Source organism: Rattus norvegicus, chromosome 5, assembly GCF_036323735.1.
Source record: "Rattus norvegicus strain BN/NHsdMcwi chromosome 5, GRCr8, whole genome shotgun sequence".
Taxonomy (NCBI): domain Eukaryota; kingdom Metazoa; phylum Chordata; class Mammalia; order Rodentia; family Muridae; genus Rattus; species Rattus norvegicus.
This window is the reverse complement of record NC_086023.1, coordinates 135,723,378-135,741,670: the sequence shown is the minus strand read 5'-3', so window position 1 is coordinate 135,741,670 and position 18,293 is coordinate 135,723,378. Positions and strand designations below refer to the sequence as shown.

General features: G+C 44.3%; 1 protein-coding gene across 3 annotated transcripts in view; it reads right to left on the bottom strand.

Annotated features, from left to right (window-relative positions):
- Window positions 1-12,907, bottom strand: part of Eif2b3 (eukaryotic translation initiation factor 2B subunit gamma) — a 66,513-nt gene extending 53,606 nt beyond the window's left edge. The window contains exons 1-3 of one of the 3 annotated variants that reach the window (XM_006238630.4): window positions 12,784-12,907; window positions 9,633-9,790; window positions 3,048-3,193 (exon numbers count right to left, since the gene is read on the bottom strand). In XM_006238630.4, coding sequence (XP_006238692.1) covers window positions 3,048-3,193; window positions 9,633-9,780 — 294 coding nt within the window. In that variant the 5' untranslated portion in view covers window positions 9,781-9,790; window positions 12,784-12,907. Of the gene's footprint in view, window positions 1-3,047; window positions 3,194-9,632; window positions 9,791-12,509 lie in introns of all 3 variants that reach the window. The other 2 variants (NM_133609.2, XM_063287117.1) reach the window with 2 other exon arrangements.
- Between the last annotated feature and the right edge of the window lie 5,386 nt (window positions 12,908-18,293).

The window sequence follows — 18,293 nt, the reverse complement described above, 5'->3', positions numbered from 1 at the left end:
AGAAATCTAGATATACTACTAGATTTGAGATACACAGAACAAATGTTCCAGTTAACCCTGTGGAACATAAACTTTATATCCAGTGACCATAATTAGCTAATAAATCAATCCTACTTCAGAGCAGTCTCTAAGAATGGGTATTCAACTTCCCAACTAGTAAACGACTTTCTCAGATACAGTTTAATGTATGAAGCTGCAGTAACCGTAGAAGTGCTCAGGCAGGTCCCAGTAGAGGTGTGTGAATAACTATTACTACAATACAGGCCTCTGCTCTTTCCAGCCCTCCATCCTCCCATGTGATATGTGTGAACAGGTAGCTGTTATTACAAAGCAGGCCTTTGTTGTTTTCAATCCCCACCCCTTCCCATTTCCACCTGCTGTTCCTTCTCCCTGAAATAGCTTTTCTTTATTTTTTTTTTAAAAATTAAACCTTGGGCTGGAGAGATGGGTCAGTGGTTAAGAGCACTGACTGCTCTTGCAGAGGCCCTGAGTTCAATTCCCAGCAACCACATGGTGGCTCACAACCATCTGAAATGGGATCTGATGCCCTCTTCTGGTGTGTCTGAAGACAGCTACAGTATATTCGTGTAAATAAAATAAATAAAATTTAAAAATAAATAAAATTAAACCTTGCCAGGTATGGTGGCACTAATGAAATCCCAGCACTCAGGTGTCAAAGACAGGAGGACCACCACAAATTTGGTCTCCACATTGAGTTCCAGGTCAGCCTGGGCTAGATACCAAGGGTCCTGTCTTAAAAGAAAGAAAAGAAAAGGAAAGAAGAAGAATAGAAATCAAACCTTAATTAGGCTATCGTCTTAGAGGAAAATGTATTGGTTTCTAGCTGACACGTATTCTCTTGGTAAATTTCCAACAAATGGAAAAGTTTCCGATGTCTAGGTTATCCTGAGGGAGGTCTTTACTCAACTAGGGTTTAAAATAATCCCGGATATTTAAGCTCCGAAAAAAAGAAAAAAAAAAAAAAAAACAACTCAGAATTCTATAAAATCTAAGTCATCACTCAAGAGTAAAGTGAAATAAACCATTTTCAAGTGTGGACATTTCTCAAAACATTCATCTTTCATCTATTTTCTTTAAAAAGCTTTGTAGTAACTCCTCAATTTAGGATGCAGATTATATACATCTCCAACATCACGAACACCCACTCTGTATGCAAGGCTTAATTAGAGCCCGTCAGGAAGTAAAGCGTCCCTAACTTAACAAGCTGACGCAGGCAGCACTTCCTGATGTTCCTCTAGAGGGCACCTGGTACACGCCTAACTTCAATTTATTTATTTACTTATTATATATGAGTACACTGTAGCTGTCTTCAGACACACCAGAAGAGGGCATCAGATATCAGATCCCATTAGATGGCTGTGAGCTACCATGTGGTTGCTGGGATTTGAACTCAGGACCTCTGGAAGAGCAGTCAGTGCTCTTAACCCCTGAGCCATCTCTCCAGACCCTTCTTAGGGATTCTAACCCACTCCACTACCGTAACCCTCAAATAAAATCCGTTTCCACTGAGTCACGTGCCACCTGGCTGAACCTAGAAGACATGTTTCCAATGCTCTGGTTATTCCATGCAGCAACAGAGGCTCTGGCACCTGATGCATACTCTCTCTTACTCCCTACACTCCCGCTTCCAAGACACGCTTTTCCCATCTGTAAAATGGAGATCCTGGAACCCACTCTGTAGAGCAGATTGATCTCAAACTCAAGAGATCGGCCTGCTGCTGTGACTAAAAGCAAGCACCACCACCACCACCACCCAAAACCGTGGCTGTATTCACTGGGGTTTTCAAGGAGCACAGGATCCTAATCACAGATGTGGTTAGAAGCTCTTATGAGGCAGAGTTTGGAGTAATAAGCCCCAGCATAATCAAGGCCTCAGAAAAGAGTAGAGTGTGGGGCAGGGGAGAAGACATCAAGGAAGTCTTAAAGTCTTTCTTGTTCTGTTGGTGCTTAGTGTAAAAAAAAGAAAAAAAAGCCTTAAAAAATATAACTCAGAATTCTATAAAATCTAAGTCATCACTCAAGAGTAAAGTGAAATAAACCATTTTCAAGCGTGGACATTTCTCAAAACATTCATCTTTCATCTATTTTCTTTAAAAAGCCTGTAAGGGCTGGAGTCCTCAGAAATAGGGGAGTAAATCATTGGAGGAAGAAATGTAGGCACAGGGCAGGTAGCACAGGAAGGAGGAGGAAGTCCTCAGAAAGAGCAACGTAGAGGAAGGCAGCCCGGCATAGGCCCAGGTTAAAGCCAAGAGGAAACAGATGGTTCCCAAGAGGATGGGACGGAGTGACCGGCAGTGAACACATGTCAGATGGAAAAAATAGAAATTGAAGTGTCTCTGAAAACGAGGAATCCCGGATACAGCTCAGCCCTCGGTAAGCTGAGACAGCAGGATGCCAACTTTGAAAAAAGTCTGGGTATAACAGGACCATCTCAAAACAAAGCAAAACGCACTGGGGAGACCCAGGTAAACATACTAGCCTTAAAAGCTGGACCTGGGTTTGATCCCTGGAACCAACAAAGAAAGCCAGTAATCCCAGCACAGGAAGTGGGTCCGGGATCACAGTCCCATCAGCCTGCAGGAAGCAGGGTGGCAGCGGAAGCTCAAGAGCCTCCATAAGACAGACGGCTACAACACTAAACAGACAGACAGACAGACTCTCTCTCTCTCTCTCTCTCTCTCTCTCTCTCTCTCTCTCTCTCTCACACACGCACACACGCACACACGCACACACGCACACACACACACACACACACACACACACACACACACACACACACACACACACAAAACCCTGAGGCCAGGAATGGTGGTTAATTAAATGTCTTTAATCCCACTACCCAGGAAGCAGAGTCAGGCAGATCTCTGTGAGTTTTTGGCCAGCCTGATCTACATTGCAGATTCTAGGCTAGTCATGCCACACAGTGAGACCTTGTCTAAAAACCAAAAGCTTTTTGTAAAATACAAAGCACCATCAAGTAAGATATTATTTATCTTCAATAAAAGTAAATCATGAGATATGTTTACCTTAAGTTTTGGATATATGTGGCGTAGAGAATCTGCAGTCCCCATGTCTGCCTCATCAGGAATGCACACAATATCTGGCTTCAATTTCATCTTGAACTCTGCACACAGAGCCTTTTGGACATCTTTGGTTGTAACCACGATGACTTCTACAAGATGAAAGAGAGAACAGATGAAGGCAGAATTCACTCACTGAGACAATTTCCATCCTTCAGTCAGAGGGGTCCTGCTGTGGTAGGTAGCACATGCCTGCAATCCAGCACTCCAGAGGGAGACAGAAGGGTCAGCGACAAGGCCATCCTTGTCTGAACATCAGGCCCAAGGCCAGCGTGTAGAATCAAAAATAATAATGCTAATGTTACTGAGCCTTTCCACTGTGTTTCATTTTTTAAATAAAAACCTGGCAGTGAGCAACAGTAAACTTCATCCTCAGCTCCTGAGCAGACCAGGCCTGGCACACCTCACAGCTTTAAAGTTCCCAGAAGGGGAGGAAGAAAATGACTCCTAAAGACCTAACCGGTTGGGCTGAAGTCTATGTCTCATCTCTTCAGGCTCATTTCCCCTTACTTCCTTCTCTGTGCAGCACAAGAGAGACCAAAATCTACCCTGAGTTACAGGGAAACCAGACAGGGATGGCTCTAGAAGGAGTGCTCTAAACAACTCCTTTACCTCCCACATCCAGGAAAACAAAACAAACTCACAAGATAACTGAGTTAGAAAACCCCTTCATCCAGGGGTGCTGGAAGGCAGAAAGGAGAAAAATGGAATGCTTCACAAAGTTGTCTGTCATCCTTACGGAGACCATGCCAATCTCTCCACTGAAGAGAGCTCTGTTTTAAATATAGATGTAGTGCCATATTGGATTTGGGCCTGGCTGCTTTGTAACTGCATGGCCACAGTTAAGAAGTCATGGGATTGTTGGACAGAGGCCTCTCCCATGTATTTACGGCACAGGAAGAAAAGACCAAGTAGTAAACACCCGATATCTTCACTGCATGACCTCTGCTGAGCCCAGCTGATGCATGTGGAACTGACACACCTGGACCACACCTGGGTGGTGGTCAATTTACTTCTGCCTTTTACTTCCTCAGCCTTTATCCTTGAGATTTAGGCTGGTCTTCTGGGATTTCTCCCTAATTAATTCAGGTCTCGTAGTTGGTCTTTTGTTACCGAAGTCACGAGCCAGGTAGTCATGAGCCAGGGTTTCCCACTGTGCTTCCCAGTTATTTTCTACCTGGAGACTTGGGTATATAAGTGGTGAATAAAGCTACAGGAGACTCTCACTATTCCTCTCACTCTCACTATTCCTCTCACTCTCACTATTCCTCTCACTCTCACTCTTCCTTCCGCTCTTCCTCTCTCTCTCTCTCCCTCTCTTCCTCTCCTGGCTTGACACGATAACCTGTGTGTGTGTATGTGTGTTTCTTTCATCCCGTAGGCTTTCGCCCGATTCTCGGTACCAGGTCGGTGCTGGCGCCGACATATAATAATTTCATTAACTTGATAACTTTGTACATATGTATATTTTGATATTTACACTCAACTCCTCCCAAACCTATCCTCCACCCTTATCATTACATTAAAAAAGGATATGTGTGTGTGTGTGTACACGCACTCACATGTGCGTGCTTGCATATGTGTGGAGACCAGGACTACTCTGGGGTGTTCTTTCCGTCCCTCTAACTTCCAGAGATTGCACTGAGGTTGCCAGGTGGCTTTTGCCTCCTAAGCTGGCTCACTGGCCCTCATCTTGCTGTAGATTCCTGCTGTCAATTAATTCTTACAACAACCTCACTCTGAGAGTAAGAACCTCAGGGGCAGAGAGATGGTTCTGCTTTTAAGAGCATTTGCTGTTCTTACAGAGGAATTCGGTTTGGTTCCCAGCACCCAAATCAGGGCCAACAGTCACCTGTAACTACAGTTTCAGGGCATCCAACACTCTCTTCTGGTTTCTGCAGGTGCTGTGTGCATGTGGTGCATATACATACACAAAAGCAAACACCAATACACATTAATATAAAAAACAAAAACAGCCAGGTATGGTGGTGCATGAATTTAATCCCAGCACTCAAAAGGCAGAGGCAAGCAAATGTCCGAGTTCAAGGCCAGCTCAGGTTATATGGTGAGTTCGAGGTCAGCCAGATCTATATAGAGAGACTTTGTCTCAAAACAACAAAACAAAACAAAGCCATCACTCCCAAAGCTTTTAATAGGTAGTGGTGTGGGCCTGTAAACCCAGCAGTTTGGGATGCTGAGGTGGGAAGACTACAAATTCAAGGCTGGCCTTAGAAACATGCTCTTCGGGGGTTGGGGATTTAGCTCAGTGGTAGAGCGCTTGCCTAGGAAGCGCAAGGCCCTGGGGTCGGTCCCCAGCTCCGGAAAAAAAAAGAACCAAAAAAAAAAAAAAAAAAAAAAAGAAACATGCTCTTCAGTGAAAGCTTGTTCTTAATGTTTTGGTATTTTTTTTAAAAAAGATTTTATTTATGTTATGCATATGAGAACACTGTAGCTGTCTTCAGACACACCAGAAAAGGGCATCGGATCTCATTACAGATAGTTTTGAGCCACCATGTCGTTGCTGGGATTTGAACTCAGGACTTCTGGAAGAGCAAGCAGTCAGTGCTCTTAACCACTGAGCCATCTCTCCAGCTCCTGTTTTGGTATTTTTAAGGGGAAAAAAATAGAGATGGCTCAATGGCAAAGCATTACCTGGCAGGGTTAAGGATCCCAGTTTAGTTATTCTAAAAGAAGAGTAACATATAAATAGCAGGGGTAAAATTTAAGAGCGCTTGCTTGAGTCCAATGACCTGAGCCCGTATGGTGGACTGAGAGAACTACTGACCTCCATACATGAATCACAGCATACATGCACGCACACACATACTTAGGTACACACAAAATAAGTAAGTCTATACCAAATCTTAAAAAAAAAAATCTACATTTAGGACTGGGGATATAGCTCAGTTGGTATCTATATGTGCTATATGGTATCTATGCCCAGCACTGTATAAAATTTAGATTGATGGCACACGTCTATAATCTCAGAACTCACGAATACATTCAGGAGGATGAAAGTCGAATGTTATCCTCAACTACACAAGCTTAAAACCCTCTCTCAAAAATTAATTAATTGGGGCTGAAGAGATAGCTTAGTGGTTAAGAGCACTGGCTGCTCTTCCAGAGGTCCTGAGTTCAAATCCCAGCAACGACATGGTGGCTCACAACCATCTGTAATGGGATCTGATGTCCTCTGCTGGTGTGTCTTAAGACAGTTACAGTGTACTCACATACATAAAATAAATCTTTAAAAAAATTAATTACTCAGGGGCTAAAGCAATTGCTCAGGAGTTAAGAATATTGACTGCTCTTCCAGGTGACCCAGGTTCAATTCCCAGCACAGACAAGGCAGTTCATGTCTATAACTCCAGGATCCAACGCCCTCATGCAGGCACAATACGGAATGCACATAAAATACAAACAAGAAAATAAACAAATTGCATGATTTGTCAAAGAAAATAATAAGAATTACTCTAGATGTAATTGTAGTCATAATCCCATTCCTTGGAAGACAGAGGCAGTGAATCTCTTGAGTTCAAGACCAGCCTGGTCTATAGTGAGTTCTAGGTCAGAAAGACATGCTACATAGAGAGACTTTGTCTTGAAAATATAAATAGCTTTTAACATCTTACCCTCTTCCCTCTCTGTCCCTTCTCTCCCTATTCCCCTCCACCCCTCTCTCTCCACGTGCTCATGGCCGGCCTCTACTACCTACCCCTCAACTCCCCTCCCCATGCCCTAAATAAACGCTATACTATACCCGTCCTATGGCAAAAAAAGAAAGAAAGAAAAGAAAAAGAAAATATAAACAAACAAAACTTCCAATAGTTAATTAGAGGCTGGGAAGATGGCTTAGTGGTTAGAGCACCAGCGGCTCAGCCAGGGAATAGTGGCCAGGCCTTTAATCCCAGCACCCAAGGCAGAGGCAGGCAGGTATCTGAATCTGAGGCCAGCCTGGTCTACAGACTTCTAGGACAGTAAGGGCTACACAGAGAAACCTTGTCTCACGTTGTCTAGAGGGAGAGGAAAAATAAAAAGCACTTGGCTGCTCTTGCAGAGGGCCTGGGCTTGGTTCTCAGCACTACACAGGATTCACAACCACCCCCAATGCCAATTCCAGGGGCTCCAAGCTCCTCTTCAGACCCCCTCTGGCACAGGAGTACATGTGGTGCACTTACACATTCAGGCAAACCACTCAGACATATAGAAGTAAATCCCTCTGGCCTCTGAAAGCAACAGGCACGAACACACTGCACTTACATACATGTAGTTAAACTATATGCAAACTTTTTTCAAAAAGTTAACTAATTAATTAATAAAACTTGTACACTTAGGCAGCACCCCACGAATTCTGAGTGAGCCTCAGTAAGGAAGAAGTATATGCATAGTAGATATTACATATACGACAAAACGCTACTGGTGAATGTGAACTAAAGTCCTATCACAAACTGTAAGAAGCAGAGAGTTACGGACGGCAGATCCATAAAGTACTCAAGGAAAGGGAGACCCCTTACTCCAGAGATAAAGACCTTTTGGTTTTCCAGGCTATCACTGAACTCATGATCTTCCTACCCCAGCCCCCTGGGTAGGTAAGATTACAAGTTTACACCACCACAGGTCAAAATTAAGCTACTTTAAAAGAACCCACCCAATGTAAAGAGAGAAGCAATTCTGGAAGAAGTTCTCTGACCTACATTTGCACACTCATGCCTACACTACACCCCCAAATCAATAAAATGTAATACAATTTTAATATGAAATGAAGAAAGATTTCCTTTTCTTTTAAGGACTTAGGAGCGGGAGAGATGGCTCAGGGGTTTAGAGCACTTGGTGCTCTTATAGAAGACGACTGGGGTTCTATTACCAGCATGGCAGCTTACAATGATTTGTTATTTCAACCCCACGGGATCTGATGCCCTCTTCTGATCTCTCTGGGCACCTGGCATGCACTTGGTGCACATACATACACACAGGCAAAGCATTCACTGTCATAAAATACAGTAAAACTAAGAAAACCGCTCACAATGAATGAGCCCTCTTGCGGCCATCTGGACCCTAGAACCTGCACCCTGATTTGATTCCTTCTGATTCATCCTGCTTAATGTTATCTCAAACCCAATATGGCCACAGCTGAACCTTTGTTCAAACCTGTTCCTGACTCATATTCCTTTTCCCATCATTGTCTATCTAATCTGACCCAAGTGAAGAGTGAACAAAAACCCTTCCTACCAGATTTTAAGGAAGGTTCTAGAAGTTGTGTCTGAGATGTCTTCTCAGTCTTTCGCTCTCATGCTTAAACATTACTTATACATCATAGACTCTCAGCAAGGACGGACAACCAGGCATTGAGACTCCCAATCTCATCTTCCTGATATTCTGAGAAGACCCATCTCCCTGTGGAGAACCCCTTCTTTAACAGCAATGCTTAGCACTACGTTCTCACTTTTTCCATATAGCAAAAGGGTATTTCTGGGCCCCTAACTTAAGAGTCCAGTTGTAGGACGTAAGCCATGCCAGGAAGTTTGGTAAAGCAGAACATGTTGAGACCCGGAGACCCAGAGACTCGGTTAGGCACACACCTAAGACTTAGGCGACTCCCGACTCCCTGCCAGATTCCTGACTTGGAACACGTGTGGTACTCCACACATAAAGAAATGTGTCCTGTAGTCATGTAGGCCCAAAACATCGTTCTCCATGCTAATGAGGCACCTAGAGGCCCAGACCCTGAGAAGTGCGTACAGTATGTTATGCATCCATTTTCCACCATGAACAACCAACAAACTGTTTAGAGCCATGGACCGTCTCCTTCATCGAGATGGACCATGAAGAGCTGGAGAAAGCATTCGACTACAGAGCCGCAGGTTTTAATTCTCTGTAGAAGGCGCCTCTGCATTCCCAGCCACAACCGCCACCAGCCACCAAGTCTGCCTTCGCCAAGCTAGGGACAATCACCGCTCAGACAAGCCAGAGCTCCCTTTACCCACTGGCTAGATGCTGTCCCCAGCCTGCAGGCCCCCAACTCCTTCTTGGTTCTTCCACAACTTCCAGCTGCACCTGGATGTCCAAGAGTCAGAGAAACCCCTGGTCCCAGCCTCCTCGCAGGCCCAGGGACCCCTGAACCAGCTCCAGCTTCCCACACCTCAGACTGCACTTTCTCACCCCCAGAGTCTTGGCACTTCGGTGCTTCCCTACAGCCCAGCATGGGATAAGCATTCTTATCCTCTTGGGGAGGCCATGCCCAGTGGCAGGGCGGAGCCACGCCCTAGTTTGCTAAGTCTTTGTCCTCTCCCTCTCTCCCTCACTCTCTCTCACTCACTCACTCTCTCACTCACACTCACTCACAGTCTCTCACTCACTCACTCCCCCCCACTCCCTCTCTCCCTCACATTCCCTCTCTCCCTCACACTCACTCTCACACTCACTCACACTCACTCCCTCTCTCCCTCTCACTCACTCTCTCACACTGCTGCAAATTACTGGGATCAAACACACTAAAGGTTTATGAATGCATTTATCCTGGCCCCGGCTCACCTTCAAATCCAACTCGCTCAAGCAGGTTCAGCGGGTACCAAATTAAAGGTTTGTTTCCAACTGGAAGCAGAGGCTTGGGAATGCTGGAAGTCAAGTCTGTCATCCGAGATCCCCCACCGACGGCCATAACTACGGCTTGAAACTCCATTTTTACAAATCTGCAAGCACAGGAGGAGAAAGAGTAACTTAAATCAAATGACACACAGTACGATTTGTCTCTATTTACATGAGCACTTCCCACCTATACCAGATGTATCACTTCTGCTCTAGTTACCAAAGTAAGAAACACTCCCTAACTGCAGCAAAATCATCTTTCTCGCCTTCTCTAGCCAACATGAGTTTTAGCTCCAATTCTAGTAAAAGCAGAGTAATATAAATTAAAAACATCTGGCCTGCACCCTTGAGTTGTTTATAGTTAAGATCAGACAAGTCCAAGTACCAGTGCGGTGGCATATTTAATCCCAGCATTTGGGAAGCAGAGGCAGGCAGATCTCTATGAGTTTAAGGCCAACCTGGTCAACACAGAGTAAATTCCAGCACAACCGAAACTACATCGAGAGACCCCCATCTCAAAAACACTAGCTGGGGAATTGCAGTTCTCATGTTGCAAAGGAAACATCCCTTTGCAAAAGATCAGACCATTACAGATCACAACTGATCAAAAGAAAGAGTTGTGGAGCCCCGTTCCACCTAATACCTGTAAGAAGGTCCTGCAGCTAAGGCTCGGTGATCATAAGAGTGCAGAAAGACAGAGGGACAGGAATGTTTGCCATGGGTTTGTCTCCTAGATATGCCAGAGACTATACAACCATGAAGTGTCACCAACATGGCTCCCTAAACAAGACTGAACAAGGATAATAGTAACAGACAACTTAACATCTGAGAGAGAAAGCTTACAAGGCCTTAACCCTAAGCAAAAAATTACAGGCAACTAAGAAATGCTGAGAGCAAGTGAAACTGAACATCAATTGGTTATCCATTATCAAATGACCAGCCCTGAAAAAATACATATACTGACCGAGCATGCTGTAGTTATGCATTTAGGAAACACATGTCCACATTCACTAAGCTGCTGGGATTAAATGAGGGCTCACTTGTCTAGTATGTACGAGGACTTAGGTTATATTCCGTACACAGGAATAAAAAAGTAATTCTACATAAAACACGCAAAATAATGTTCATCCTATAACAAGCACTATATACATGTTTCATATTATTGGACAGATGCTAGATCATGGAAACCCCACTATACCAATTGAACTATACTGTTCTATAACTCTGGGTCTATATATCTCTCTTGTAAAAAATAATTTTTTAAAAAAAATTTTATGGGCTGGAGAGATGGCTCAGTGGTTAAGAGCACTGACTGCTCTTCCAGAGGTCCTGAGTTCAAATCCCAGCAACCACATGGTGGCTCACAACCATCTGTAATGGGATCTGATGCCCTCTTCTGGTCTGTCTGAAGACAGTTACAGTGTACTCATATATAATAAATAAATAAATCTTTAAAAAAAAAAAAAAAAAAGGGCTGGAGAGATGGCTCAGCGGTTAAGAGCACTGACTGCTCTTCCAGAGGTCCTGAGTTCAAATCCCAGCAACCACATGGTGGCTCACAACCATCTGTAATGAAATCTGATGCCCTCTTCTGGTGTGTTTGAAGACAACTACAGTGTACTCATAAGTGAATAAATCTTTAAAAAAAAAAAAATTTTATGTGTGTGTTATGTTGAGTGCATGTATGGAGTCAGATCCCCTGTAAGTGGAGTTATAGATGGTTATAAGCCACCGTGTAGGTGCTGAGAATTGAACCTGGGTCCTTTGGAAGAACATCCAGTGCTTTTAACCACCGAGGCATCTTTCCAGCCTCCTATAGGTCCTTTTGAAGTGGATAGGTACTACTATGCTGTCTCAGCTAGTGTGATGGCCTTTCCTAGATGTGACCCCACTACAGATCAGTACACGCAACCTGGTGGTTCCAGACTCCTCTAGAGGTCTCCATATTGATGCTTGTGAGTCTAGTACTAACACCTGATTATAAAGTGTGTATTAACTTTCTGGGCTCAAGTGATTTCCATCCTATCACCTTATTAGCTGGGACTGCAGGTTTACTGGGACTCCTGCATTAGATTGGATTTCTCCTGGGCCAAGTAACCAAACTCTTAAAAAACTCAGCTCAAAATTCATCTTCCATAGCATGATACTACAACTAACCCTGCACACCAATGATGGGACTTCTTTCACTAGTGGCTTCTACTATACTTTGTACAGATTGCATCAGCCTTTATAGGCTTCATTGCAGGCATTCATTTAAATGCCTATTAAGACTGAGTTCCTTGAAGTTGTTGTCAGGATACTCCCAGTCAGATGCCAGGTACTATGTGTGGAATGAGCATCTGTGAACCTCACAGCAGCCCAACATTAGTGTTAAGCTCAAAAGGGGGCATTTAAAACCCAGGTGACTAGAACCTAAAGTTCCTGTTCTCAATCTCTGGGTAAACAAACAAACCAACCCCACAACCTAAGAAACAAGAATACTTAGGAACCTAACCAATCAATCGTAAGGCTAAACAGACTCAAAAGTCTCAACTTTTCCGTAGTGACTGACTGCCGATATCAAGCCGGTGAGTCTCATCAGCCTCCAAGTTTTATAGGAGGCGTTTACAAAGTCTCAGTCATGCCTTCCCCACAGCGTAAATTGCCGTCTCCAGTTCAAAATGGTAAGATCGACCACTGCATTGTTTTTGGTTTGCTAAACCCTTGAGCGCTGCCTAAAGAGCCTTACTGTATCCCATTTAGTCCCTGCCTTGAGCCCAAACAAATGTGGGATGAATAATGTGGAAAGCATGTCAGCAAGGCACCAAGGGAGTCAGTGCTCACTTGGTGTGACTTCGAGCAGAACCGTCCCTCCCCGAAACTGTTTTTCCATCTGTTGCACAAGGTGGCTTGGATTCTCCAGTTCCCCAATTGGGACACATGGCTCTATGGCTGGGGCCGGCAGGGACTCGCTTTGATGATTTCCCCGTCTGCCCACTCGGGCCCTGTTCAGCGACCTGGCCTCCCTCACACGAACCCGGCTCTCCGCACCCGCGTGCCGCTCACCTTGCTTAGCCAGCTCGTGCACCGCCTGGTACCGTACTAGCCCCGGCTTTACCTCAGCTCCCCGCACGCCGTAGCCGCTCCCAGCGCTCCCCACGCTGCCTCCGGCTGACAAGCCAAAGGCGCAGGCGCGCGGTGGCCGAGCGGTTCGATATGACGTGCCGACTCAGGAAGGAGGAACGAGTGCCGAGTAATAGATGGCACAGAGCAGAGACGCTCCTGCTCTTGGCGGTGCTGAGCGTGTTGGAAACCAAGCAGCCCGTGAACTGTGGTATGGAGTTTCTATATTGCTATCCAGTGCTCGCTGAGTGTCCCCTTCAATTTCCTCCGTTGGGAGTTGCCATTTTAAACCTCAGTCTCAAGGTGCAAATTTTGAGTATCAGTGCTTTTTATTTTGTTTTTTGATTTTTCAAGACAGGGTTTCTCTGTGTAGCCCTGGCTGTCCTGAAACTCACTCTGTAGACCTGGCTGGCCTCGAACTCACAGAGATCCACCTGCTGAGATTCCCCCTGCCTCTGCCTCGGGAGAGCTGGAATTAAAGGCCTGCACCAAACAAACAAACAAATAACAAGAACAACAACAAAAACTCCCTACCAAATTCCTTTGCAGGTCAGTGGTTGGGTAGGCTTCCAGTGTGTAAGATGCCTGATTGTATCAAACTTTAGCCATCAAACAATAAATTCATCTCTGATGGCACTTAATGGTTTGAAGAGAGTTAAGCAGGTTGAGCCTTGGGAAAGAGCCTTCCAAGCTGCCTAGACAACAAGTGCAAAGATCCTGCCGGTGGTGGCACATGCCTTTAATCCCAGCACTTGGGAGGCAGAAGCAGGTGGATTTCTGTGAGTTCGAGGCCAGCCTGGTCTACAGCATGAGTTCCAGGACAGCCAGGGTTACACAGGGAAACTCTCTCAAAAAACAAACAACAACCAGGATTATACAGAGGGAAATTCTGCCTCGAAAAACAAAGAACAAGGGCTGGAGAGATGGCTCAGTGGATAAGAGCACTGAACTGCTGTTCCAGAGGTCCTGAGTTCAATTCCCAGCAACTACATGGTGGCTCACAACCATCTGTAATGGGATCTGACGCCCTCTTCTGGTGTGTCTGAAGACAGCTACAGTGTACTCATAGACATAAAATCATTTAAAAAAAACAACCATAAAATAGAAAAACAAAGAGCAAAAAACAAACAAATCCCAAGAGAGAAAGACACCCCCTCTTCCCCCTTGAGTCCTCGAGTTCAACAAATGGCAACAAGGTCACAGAAATCAAGCAGGAAGGGGGGGAGGGAGGGGAGGGAAGGGAGAAGGGAGGGGGAGGGGGAGGGAGAGGGGGTGAGGGAAGGGTACCTGAGGGCGTCAGATGGAAGAGAATTCATATTCCAACAGCTTGTAGGGTAGGTTAAAGGGAGGAACATGAATGTAAGAAAAAATGTTTAAAAATTTATGTATACACTGTTGCTGTCTTCAGACACAGCAGAAGAGGGCATCAGTCAGTGCTCTTAGCCATCTTTCCAGCCCCAAAGCACTCTTTTTTTATAGCCTCTTAACTCAAACAGCTCAGGAGGAAACAAAGCCCCATGGCGTCTGCAGCCCAGGTTCTACAGTCCTGTCTTCACATTGGCATATAATGGCTTTGAGTATGGTGGTGCGTGCTATTGCGTGTCTGTGATCCCGGCACTAGAAGGCCGAGGGAGGCTGGGCTAAATAAGACCTGTCTCAAAAGTAGGAGTGGGAAGGTCACAACCATGACAACTTTAAGGGAACATGAGTCCAAACTGAAGTTTCACAGCCTGAGCATGACCTGGGCCTTTGTTTGAGCCATGCCCTTGGCTCAAACTATTTTGAGTGATTGCTTATTTGATCAGAAATTGTTGAGCTGATGAACATAATAGGACAAGTTTTGTCTGTTTTTATTAATTGTTGTTGTTGTTGTTGTGAAAGACCCCCAGAGTGGGGAGACCCCCACTCAAATCTCGAGATGACGCAACCCCCAAGAACTCACGAGAAACCAATCTTGATGTAATAAACAAGAGGTGTATTTGAGGAACCAGAGCTCTGGGGATGACACATATCTCACTCAGGAGACAGAGGAGTCGACCCTGAAACTCAAAAGTCAGGGGTTTATATAGGGAAAGCTAGGGGTTCTGGCGTTACACACAATTGGCTCATTCAAACATAGCAGTGAGAACAAAGCAGAAGAGTAAGTGCTAGAAGTCAGGGGTTTATCAGGGTCTGGAGGACATCTGGTTAAAGTATGACCCTGAGTAAACTGGGGGGATGTCTTCTTGCCGGATGGCCCATGAATCAGTTCCGATACCCTGGGCTGGTTCCTGTATTCCTTTTTTTTTTTTTTAATCTTTATAGCCTGTTATTCCCGGCGGCAGGGCTTAGCCCTGAGTCTGTGGCTTTTGGAGCTTATTCTTTATATTTTATATTTTTAAACCTTAAATCTGTATAATTTTCTTTTCAGTTGTTGTCATTATCCACTGGCCATTGTTTGTCTCAACTTCAGAGCTTTCTTTCCTACTAGGGTGACTTTCCTTTGGCCTCATAGTGCTCTACTCTGAAAGGTATCTAAGATTTTTTTTTTTCTTTCTAAGAAACAGGGAGATAGCTCAATGGTTAAGAGCACTTTTTGTTCTTCCAGAGCACCTGGTATTGGTTTCCAGCACCCACATGGTGGCTTAAAACCATTTGTAACCCCTGTTTCAGGGGATCTGATTCCTTTTTCTGGCCTCCAAGGGCACCAGGCATGCATGTGATACACAGACATACATGCAGGCAAAACTTCCATGCATAAAATCAAGTAAGGTAAAATCAAGTAAATAAATAAATAAGTAAAAATCAAGTAAAATAGATTTTCTAGTTTGCCTGGAAGGTTAACATGAGGTAATGGTATTTTATGGTCAATAAACACTTTGAAGTAGGGCGGCAGTGGTGACACAAGCCTTTAATCCTAGCACTCAGGAGGCAGAGGCAGGCAGATCTCTGAGTTCGAGGCCAGCCTGGTCTACAGAGTGAGTTCCAGGGCATCCAGGGCTACAGAAAAAATTAAAAATAATAAACACTTTGAAACACAACCAAACAAACAAAAAAGAGCTCAGTTGAGATCTTGCTAAAAAACAAAACAAACAAACAAAAAAAACCCTGACGTTCACATCTGCACGAACACCACTGCAGCTCCTTACACTGGTGACGAGTTAGCATTCATTTAAACTCGACTATAGCACAGTTATACTTGATAGGGAAGGGAATGCAGGAGTGTTGATCTGGCCAGAGGAGGTCTAATATCTTACTATTCATTCCTGTCTCAGGAAGATTCTCTCTGAGCTCAGGCGAAGAACTCTCGGGAAATAGACACTTTAAAAAAAAATCATTTCTTGTGGGTGAGTGCTTCAGCCGTGAGGCACGTGTAGACATCAGAGAATACTGTCCTCCCACCGTGTGGATTCCAGGGATCCAATGCAGGTCACCAGGCTCTGCAGCAAGCGCCTTAATCCACTGAGCCATCTGGCTGGACCCCACAACGTGCTGTTTTGTTTTGTTTCGTTTTTAGCTTGCTAGAGAACCAAATCCAGGACCTTGAAATTCTGGGCAGGCAGCTCCTTTTGCTGAGCTCTGGTGGCTTTGATAAGAACTGGCTTTGTGGGTGTTGATCCGCTAAGAGAGGATCTTGCTATGCATCTTGGCTAGCCTTGAACTCAGTGTGAGGCTGAGGCTATCCTTGAACTAACCCTCCTTCCTCTTCTCCCCTGCTGGGATTACACAGGCCACTCACCCATTTCATTTATTCTTTTCTGAATTACATTTATTTATCTATTGTTATCAGGCTTTGTGAGAGTCATCTTGTGGGTTCATAACGTCCACATTAAGTGTCCATGTTTAAACTAGTGGATTTTTAGGGAACTAGACAACTAGAGGGATTTCTCTTCTTGTGGGGGTAAAGTAGTTGAAAGACTACATGTTTATAGGGGCTGGAGAGATGGCTCAGAGGTTAAGAGCACTGACTGCTCTTCCAGAGGTCCTGAGTTCAATTCCCAGCAACCACATGGTAGCTCACAACTATCTGTAACAAAATCTGGTGCCCTCTTCGGGTGTATAGGTGTACTTGCAGGCAGGATGCTGTATACGTAATAAATAAATCTTAAAAAAAAAAAAAACTACATGTTTATGTTCGCTTTAAATTATTCCTTGAGGGCAGCAATTCTCAAACTTTACTGGTCCTTGGACTCTTTACACTTAAAAAATGATAGAGTCCTATTGTCATTTTCCACAAAAGTTCTATTGTTTTTCACATTTATCACAAAGAACTCCTATCTGTGTGGTCTATATCTAACACGTGAAATGTTCGAAGTGAGGAATTTAAAAAACTATTAATTCATCCTAAAGGAAAAAAATGGGGGTTGGGGATTTAGCTCAGTGGTAGAGTGCTTGCCTAGCAAGCGCAAGGCCCTGGGTTCGGTCCCCAACTCTGAAAAAAAGAAAAAAAGAAAAAAAATGATAAAACATTATGAAGAAACTTACTTCCGGCACCAAGTAACAAATTCAGTGCCTTGCCTGTGCTAAGCAGAGACTACGGCTGAGCACAGCAGTTCTTCCTTTTCTGAGACAAGGTCTCGCCATGTAGCTCAGGCTGGCCTCAAACTTGATGTCCTCCTGCCTCCACTACTACAGTGCTGAGATTATAGCTGTGAGACACTACTCAGGATTGGTAGTATAAATATGTAAATAAAAACAGAAACTTTCAAAGCAAAATTTCAGCAAGAAGAGTATTATTTAAAACCTTCCCCCAAGGGGCTCGAGAGATGGCTCAAAGGTTAAGAGCACTGTCTGCTCTTCCAGAGTTCATGAGTTCAATTCCCAGCAACCACATGGTGGCTCATAACCATCTGTAATGAGATCTGGTGCCCTCCTCTGGCCTGCACGTGTACATGCAGGTGGGACTCTGTGTACATAATAAATAAATCTTAAAAAAAAAAAAAAAACAACTTCCCCCAAATCTCTCTAATGTTTAGCTCCCAGAAAACAACTGTATTTCTCCCCTTCAAGGGTGGTGTATGGTGTTTTGTTTTGTTTTTTTGTTGTTGGTTCTTTTTTTTTTTCGGAGCTGGGGACCGAACCCAGGGCCTTGCGCTTCCTAGGCAAGCGCTCTACCACTGAGCTAAATCCCCAACCCCGTGTATGGTGTTTTTAAACAATTTAATATTTGAAATTTTTGGAGATATATTTGTTACTTTTTGTGTATGAAAGGTTTTGCTTGAGTATATACGAGTGCATCCACAGCACATCTGGTGCCTGCAGAGGTCAGAAGAGGGTGTCAGGTCCCTTCTCATTGGAGTTGCAGACAGTTGCGAGCTACTCTGTGGAAACCAGACCCTGGTCCTCTGCAAGAGCGACAAGTGCTCTTAACCGCTGAGCCATCTCTTCTGCCTGTGGTGTATGGTTTTGGTTGAATTATATAATGAAAGTATGACCTCATATAGACACATAATTGGAAACATAAGAGAATTTTTAACCTCTTCGGATAACTATAGGGATTCTTCCTTGACATAAGTGGCAGTTTTT